The sequence below is a fragment of the Sturnus vulgaris genome, chromosome 15 (assembly GCF_052056855.1).
Source record: "Sturnus vulgaris isolate bStuVul1 chromosome 15, bStuVul1.hap1, whole genome shotgun sequence".
Taxonomy (NCBI): Eukaryota; Metazoa; Chordata; class Aves; order Passeriformes; family Sturnidae; genus Sturnus; species Sturnus vulgaris.
Genome location: NC_142257.1, coordinates 709143 through 717646, shown reverse-complemented (window position 1 = coordinate 717646; position 8504 = coordinate 709143). Strand labels below are relative to the sequence as shown.

At 51.5% G+C, this 8504-nt stretch overlaps 1 protein-coding gene across 2 annotated transcripts; it reads right to left on the bottom strand.

The window, feature by feature from the left end:
- Positions 1–1600: 1600 nt before the first annotated feature.
- Positions 1601–7764, bottom strand: YIPF5 (Yip1 domain family member 5). 2 transcript variants are annotated; one of them, XM_088174080.1, is made up of 6 exons: positions 7628–7764; positions 7281–7389; positions 5949–6121; positions 4928–5073; positions 3435–3616; positions 1601–2633 (listed from the first exon to the last, which is right to left on the bottom strand). In XM_088174080.1, exons 2-6 carry the CDS (start codon positions 7379–7381, stop codon positions 2471–2473), a joined length of 765 nt encoding a protein of 254 aa, XP_088030206.1. In that variant the 5' UTR covers positions 7382–7389; positions 7628–7764; the 3' UTR covers positions 1601–2470. The 2 variants fall into 2 exon arrangements, with proteins under 2 accessions (XP_088030206.1, XP_014743807.1); XM_014888321.2 differs by having other exon boundaries at positions 7675–7759.
- Positions 7765–8504: the final 740 nt, after the last annotated feature.

Genomic DNA, 8504 nt, shown 5'->3' with positions numbered 1-8504 from the left:
CACCAGGAGGGCACCAGGACACCCCAGAGCAGGGGTGGGCACAGGGGACAGCAGAGCTGCTCTGGCTCTGCCCCCGTGTCTGGGCAGCACCGGGGCTGTGGTACCAAAGCTCGGGCAGTCCTTTAACTCCCCCAGTCCCTAAAAGCAATATCAGAGCTTGAGGGGCGCTGCTGCAGGGGCTGGGACACCACAGGAGCTGCAGGTGACCCCTGAGGGCAGGGCCAGGGGCGGTGCCAGCCCAGCCTCACCCGCAGGGCACAGCCCCAGTGCAATGCCCAGTGCTGACCCCGGAGCCTGGGTACTCCAGACCCTGAAAGGAAAGGGGTGACAGGCACAGCAGAACATTAAAAACACGGGGCTGGCACAGGAACAGAAGCAGCAGCTGCCCCACAGCACAAGGGACCCAAGGAACAGAGCCACTGTCAAAAGTGACAAACTGGGAAAGGAACCCACAACTCCTGCAGGGCAGGACATGATTGCAAGACTGGGGGGAATAACAAAAGTGGGTTTGGAAAAGCAACTCCAGCATTTGTTTGAGTGCTTTAAGCTGAGCAGCACAGAAAGAGGCAAAGCAGGATGAAGTGGTGCTGGCACTGCACCTGAAAGTCAGGTGAGAAAAGGGGGGGGAGTTCAGGAAAGAAAAGTCCTGCTCACTGTGAAAGGCAAATGTGAAAATACAGAACCACAGCCTCCAATCCTGACATGCTACGGGATGGGGAGATTGAATCCTCTGAAATGGAATTAAAATTGAAGCAAGAACCAGGACAAAACTTCATTAAGGAAAATTAATGGGATTGGTTTTAGAAAGGCAATAAAGAGTCAATGCAATCCCATTAATTACTGCCCCAGAAGTTTGGGATCTTTAAGACAACCACTCTAGACATAACACTGGTTTTTATCAAGTCCTCCAAGAAGTCAAGTGTTTGACCTCCTCCTCTCATCTGCTTCTCTCTGCTCCCCAGAGACCACTCAGAAATTCAGTTTCAAGCTGCTAAATGCTGTGCAGAGAACACAAAATGCTCCTGGAAACTCCTGGGTCAACCCTCACTGCTGGAGTAGAACGTGCAGTGTCCTCCACTGCTGACTTTGTGAGTATTTAAATGTAAATAAATCCCTTTTCCTACGGTTTCTCCTAACTCAGCAGCTCTATTGCCAGGGCAACACTGAGTTGTTTTTTCCTGTGCACTGAAGTTTGCTCATGCTGTGGTCAAAGAAAACATTATTTATAGTGTTTTATTACCCAGGTAACCACCCTGGAAGGTACCTATGGAATCACTGCAAAGCTTTAAGAAGTTCCCCTCTGGAATGTGCAGGAGAAGCTGAATTAACTGTTTCCAAATATTGGAGTGTTAGGACCTGACTTGCTCAAGCAGCTGAGGGAGCTCTTCTATGTCCTAGAACTGTTTAATTAGGCTCATTGGCAATCAGTGCCATGGATCTGCACAGACACAGGACTGGGGCTCCCTCCTGCTCTTCACCCCCTGAAGCAAACACCAAATCCACCCAATTAATTCCATTTTAAACGTGATTCTGCTTCAACATCAAAGTTTCTATTTTAGTAAGTGAACATCAAAAATAAAGATTAGGAAAATCACACACCTTTTTCAAAATTGAAGGAAAATTTAATCAATATGCCTTAAATTACTTTACAATAACTACAATACTGACAAGCATAACGTTTTCCAAATGGTGTTTTCCTTGGAAGTACTGTGAGAGAGATTCCTGTTCATCCAGCAGAATGTGCACCATGAGGGAAGGAACCTCTGCCCACGTCCTTCACAAAGCCCAGTTAACATAAAGCTACAGACACCCCAATGTGGTCATGTTTCAAGTGTGACAGAATTACACATCCCTTTCACTTTTAAGCATCTGTTTTCTACTTCATAATTTAAGTATCTTAAATCCTGAAATACTCTCACAGCAAATGAACAAAACATTGAGACTGGAGAGTTTAGGAGGATATTGGTTAAAATACAGGAAATACTCTAATTACTTCTGTTCATTTGTGTATTTTTGGTGAGAGGGGTCAGGAAACAGGTTCCTCTTTCCTGCAGATTTATCCAGAGTCCCCCAAATCCACGGCAGCTCCTTTAACTGTTTTGGATAAAAATCTACCAATTGATAACTGCAACCCTTCGCCCTCCCCTACAAAACAAAACAAACAAAAATCACAACCCTCAAATAAACAACCGAAAGTTACTTTTCCTAAAGATCCAGGAATGGGAAAGAAATCACAGGGACTTGATAAGCATGAACACATATTAAAGCTCTGGACTGCCCAGGTCATTGAAAACAGTATTCAAAGTCCTAAAAAAGTGAACACGAGACATTTCCCATTGTTCCAGGTGATTCAAACAGGTCTAGGTTTCATGATAGCAACACGAGACAGTTGTTTGCAGCTGTTTCTGGTCCAAGTCCATGTTCCAAGCTGGGATTTTCCTTCTGGCCCCCCGGAGGCCCCAGAGTCTGTTCAGAAGACGGAGATGAGGGCGAAGACTCCGTACAACAACGCGCAGGGGTAGGCCACGAGCAGCTGCTGGCCCTCCATGGCTAAGGCAGAGATGAAGATCTTGGAAGCAGAAAAGCTGCACCAGCCAATGATTCCAGCTGTGAGAACAATCCCCATCACCCCCCTGCAAAGGCAGAGAGGAGAGAATTCCTGTGAGCCCTGTGTACATCACCCGTGGGGGTCACACCTGGATCACCCAACAGCTTGTGCTGTTCTGGGGTGGATCTCAGCATGTGGCATTAAATGAGATATAAACACCAAAAGCACTGGGAAAGCACAGGGTGCCCAGAGCAGCTGGGGCTGCCCCTGCATCCCTGGCAGTGCCCAAGGCCAGGCTGGACACTGGGGCTTGGAGCAGCCTGGGACAGTGGAAGGTGTCCCTGCCCATGGCAGGGGTGGCACTGGGTGAGCTTTTCCAACCCAAACCATTCTGGGATTCTAATATTTTAGACAACATCAATCAATTAGGATGGTAGAAAACCCCCTCAAAATTAACTCTGTGCGTATGAAATTTCAAAGCAGTGAGAAAAAGAACTGTGCCAAGCTGTTTCTTTTCAGTTCCTAAATTCAGAGCCAAGAGGAATCATTCTCATTTTCTTGTACTTGTAAAATCCTAATTTGCATCTTCAATAATAATTACTTTTAGACTTTACAGGTGCTGAGACCTGTCAGATTCAGAGCTGGCTGAAAACAAACCTGAGATTTGGAGGAGTCTGTGGAGTCTATGTATTCAAAAGCTGGTAACTGAGATAAAGCCAGGACTCACCCCCCTTTCCCCAGTAAATACATGAATTCTTGCCCTCACTAAAGATTCCTGTCACATCCAAAGGACACACATCTCCAGCACTGAACACGGGAACTCCTCTCAGCGATTCCCCTCCCCAAGTGAGGAGGGCTCCCAGCCAGGGGCAGAGGCAGCACTTACTGCAGTGAGAAGAGCACGGCGAAGGAGGAGAGCAGGATCATGGGCAGCAGGCAGTAGCCCAGCACGCTGGCCACGCAGCCAAACGACACCCCGGTCATGCTCATCAGGTTCAGCAGGCAGAACATGCCCAGGCAGCCGATGGCGCTGATCCCGTACACGTAGCCAAACTGGATCTTGCCAGCCTGCAGGGACACGGGGACAGGGGGACAGAGGGGGAGCAGAACGGGGATGGGGTCAGGATGGGGTTGAGATGGAACCAGCATGGGATGGGTCAGGATGGAACCAGAACAGGGATGGGGTCAGGACAGGATGGGAGTCAGAAGGGGACCAGCACAGGGAACAGATTCACCCACCCTGGCACACAGCAGGGTGGGCACAGGCACTGTCCCCCAGCCCCAACTCCCTCACTCCCACCCCACAGGGAGTGTTTCACCCCCAGAGTCCCAGGACACTTCATGCTCCAGGAGCCTGGGATTCCTCCTGACTCTGTGGATCTTAATGAACAGGTTCTGATCTCATTGTTCTCTGATCTCAGCCCAGGAACTGTTTAGGGTTTAATCAAGGACTTCTCATGGTGATTGGTTACTTGCAATAATGATCTTTACAGAACAAAACTCTAATTCAGGAACTTCTTGACAAACCCAGAGCTGAAGTCCTTTAATTTATGGTCGAATACACAAAGTTATGGCACAAGGAGGATTGTTTTAAAAATCCCAGGAACAGCCGAGGCTGAGCTGTTGTCCCCCTACAATAACTTCCAAACTGGATGTGCTTAGACCCAGCTCTCCTCATTCCCCAGCAGCACAGGAAACAATCACACTGCGACCTCTGTGCCAGGCTCAGCCCACTTCCTCTCACCACATTCCATGGGGTTTTTTAAAAAGCACACAGGAGAAATAAATTTTTAGGAAAACAAAATTCAAATGTATCTATTATAAAGATGTTCATTAATTTGACTGGCCTACTTTCCATAAATAAAAGTTACTTACTAAAGTAGGCTTGAAGTCCCCTTGGTACCAAAGTGTGTTTTAACTGTCACAGCAACGTGAAATTTTAGGCAGAAATGAAAAGCAGTGCCTGAAGCATTTAAAGCTGAAACAGATTAAAACCCCTGAAGCTTTCAATACCAAGGAACACTGTTGGCTGTCATCTCATCACTGACACTCATGAGTCATTAAAGCACTGTCTTATTCCAACTAAGCTCAGTTAGAAAAACTGACCAGGCTGCAGCAGTGCCAGGCCCACTGAGCAATGCAAACAGTGTGAAAGGAGCTTGGTTCCACAGTGACCTAGCACTGAAATCCCACCTGAGGTTTGTTCCACAGTGACCTAGCACTGAAATCCCACCTGAGGTTTGTTCCACAGTGACCTATGAGATGAGCTGTCCTGGCCTCCATGCCCAGGGCTCCAGTGGCCCTGCAGGTGGTGCAGCCCCTCCTGCAGTGTGTCCCAGCCCAGCCCAGCGTGCCCAGCTCCCCGTGGCAGTGCCTCACCAGCAGCAGGGTGGCCCCAAAGGCCAGGCAGAACACCATGGGCCCAGCCAGGTCTGTCTCGTTCATGATGTTGCCATCAGCCACCTTCAGGGGGTGCAGCACCGTTAGTGTTTTCTGCCAGATGTGGTCGAAATTGATCCCCAATTCTGCAAGTGAACAGAACATGGATTTCATTTCTTCCCTTCCTGGCTGCCCCACTTGCTCCACTCTTTGTCTTCCCTTCTCCACTTCCCATCTCTCCCAGATCTGTGATGGGCACCAGGGAACTGAGCCCTCCCCTCTTTCCTCCTGCTCCTCCACATTCCAGGTGCTGCGAAGTGCCCAGGTGGTTTCTGAAGGACCAGGAAGAGCCCAAGCACAGAGTTCAGGGTTCACAGAGGTCCCTTCAGCCCATTCCCTCATCCTGTTTTATTGATGTAAATAAAGTAATAACTAAAAAGCCCAGGGGGTGGAAAGTTATCATGCCTGGGGACAGGTGACAGATGCCTGTCTCTCCACCCAGTAACAGTGAGGGTTTATTCACTTGTTTGGAACTGAAAAATAACAGAAATAAGCTGGAAACTGATCCCAGCAAGCCAGACTTAACTGAATATCCAGCCTGGCACTCTGCACAGACCGCACTCCACAAAGGCATTTCTGCAGTGCTTAGCATTCCTTGTTAGCAATGAAACATTCCTGTTCTAACCAAGAATCAACTCAAAGGACCTGCAGCCTCTTATTTTACAAAGCAGGCAGTAACAATTATTACTTGCAGCAAGAGGAATATTAAGTGTTTTGTCACAAAGTCAGGACTCCCAGTGAACTGATTTAATCTGCCACAGAGCAGCTGGTGTGAAGCAAGAAAGCACAAATTTCCAACTGAAGAACAAGGATTTCACATGCCAAAATACAGGTTAAAAAAAAAAAAATCAATGAGAATTTCAAACACACTGAGCACTCCCAGCAGCAGGGAACCCACACTGCTACCAACTTATCCCCAAACTAGGAGGAGCTCTGGACTTAGGCCACGGCAAAGTTTTACCTTCTAATAGCGGAGGCTCATCCTCGAAGTTGCTTCCATAAAAAGACTGTGCTGAGGCTGGAGTGTAGCTCTGTGTGGGCTGGTAGATCTGTCCTGTGTAGGGCTGCTGCTGCTGCATCATGTCAGGGGGCACAAAGCCAGGCTGCTGGGGGTACTCGTAGCCTCCATAGTGCCTGCAAAGCACAACCCCACGTCAGGGCACACCCAGAGCTGCTGCTGAAACAGCTCCTGCAGGGCAAAGCTGGTTCCAGTCAGGACACCACAGCAAAGCCTTCCTTCTGTCTGAAAACATCCCACCACATGGCCCCACAGATCCTCCACAAAAAACCCCAATCAAAGCCACCCTCTGCCCTAAACAAACTCTTCAGGGATTCCTGCCACTAATCTATCCCAAGTCTAACCACAGAGATTTCCGTAAACATTTCCAAAATCTTTAACTCTGGGAACAGAAAGGAGGAAAATGCAGAACTCCTTGTGTTAGCAGAGTCCAGCCCCAGCACAGCCCCGTGATCCTGTTCAGGTCACAGATGGCACTGACCTGCTCCATCCATCCCAGGGATCACACAGAGGGACCAAAGCCCTCAGCCCGAGGCTGGATGTTCACACAGAGCTGCCAGGATCCCCCTGGCCCAGGAACACCCACCACACCTCCCTGCTGCAGCCTAGGAGTCACCAGGACATTGCAGGCTCACTTAGGTGACACTAATTTCTAGCTCCCAAGTGAGTGACTGGAGATGGAGCTGCAGAAGAACAGTATTTCTTCTCCCAAGGACATGCAGATCACTCATATAATTGAGATTATTCATATAACTTGTCCTTCAGTCTCCTTTTGCTCTGAAATCTACCAGGCAGAAATTTCAACACAAAATTCGTTCAGATCTCCCATTTACAGACAGTGAGTTCAGTTCTCCATCAAACAGAGCAACCGGGACTCATTTCCAGAAACCAGCAGCTGGCTGAAGTGCCAAACCTTTCCTGGAGACACAGACTGTCCCAGAAGGATCCTAAGGAAGCCCAAAGGAGAGCTGGAGAGGGACTCTGAACAAGGGCCTGGAGTGCTAGGACAAGGAGAATGGCTCCCACTGCCAGAGGGCAAGGCTGGATGGGATTTTGGGCAGGAACTGATCCCTGTGAGGGTGGGCAGGGCTGGCACAGGGTGCCCAGAGCAGCTGTGGCTGCCCCTGGATCCCTGGCAGTGCCCAAGGCCAGGCTGGACACTGGGGTTTGGGGCATCCTGGGACAGCGGGAGGTGTCCCTGCCATGGCAGGGGTGGGCCGGGCTGAGGTCTGGGGTGTCCCCCAGGCCGTGCCCCGGGCACACCACACGAGTTACTTGCTGTACGGCCGCCCGCTGTAGTCGTAGGGCTGCGCCTGGTCCTCGATGCTGTAACTGGTCTGGAAGAAGTCGGTGTTGAAGCCGTCGAACCCGGACATCGCCCCCTCTGCAAGAGAACAGCGAGGCGGGTCCGGACCGTTCCCGCAGCGACTCTGCCCCCTGTCCCCGCGGCCGCTCGGCCCCGCCACGTCGCGCAGCGCCGGGGACCCGGCCCGGCCCGGCCCGGCTGCCGCTCCGCCCCGTTCCCCGGGCCGTGTCTGCCCCTCGCTCCCGGCCGTTCCCTGCCCGGGCCCCGCTCCCTGCCCGGGGCCCGGCCCCGCTCCCTGCCCGGGGCCCGGCCCCACCTGCGGCCCCGGCCCGGCCCCGCTCCCTGTCCGGGGCCCGGCCCCACCTGCGGCCCCGGCCCGGCCCCGCTCCCGCCGCCGCGGCCCCTGCGACGTGTCACGGCCGCGCCTCCACTTCCGGGACAGCGCGCGCCGCTGCGCGCATGCGCGGGAAGGGACGGGACGGCCCCGGCCCCTCCTCGGCCCCGCCTCAGCCCGTCCCTCCCTCAGCTCAGACCCGGCCCCGGGCCCTCCCTCAGTCCCTCCTTAGCCCTGGCTCAATCCCTCCTCAATCCCTCCCTCAGTCCCGTCCCTCCCTCAGTTCCTTCCCTCCCCGTCCCTCTCTCGAGGCCAGCCTCAGCCACACGGTGTCGGTGTGGCTCCAGTGCAGCCCCTTCGCTCCCTTTCACATGCCACAAGAAATATTTTCCTGTGGTCACACGAAAGCTTTGCTAGAGCTGTGAATCTTCTGGTCTGTCTTACAGCCTGGCTGTTGGCCCAACCCTCCAAAATTAGCTGCAGAATTACCTGGGAATACGGGGGAATTGAGGAAAACATGACTGGCACTCTCATGTGAAGAAACAATGTGATGACATTCAATGTGTCTCAACGTGAACTCAATGTGAAGACACTCCCATGTGAAGAAACTCATTTTAGTGTCACTCACTGTTTACCCCAGGGCTGGGTTAAAGGATTTAAGCGGCCTTTAGAAGCCTGTTAGTTAGGATTTAATTTGATTAACTCTCTCATGTTCCAGAGCTGAGCACAGGGAGGAGCGACCATGCTTTGCTGGCTTGGGTGGGCTTTGAGGAAGCGTAGCTGAAAGTCCCGAGTGACCGAGTCAGGACTGCTGCTTTATCCTGTTTTACACCTCGCTGGAGGGGTGATGAGGTTCAGA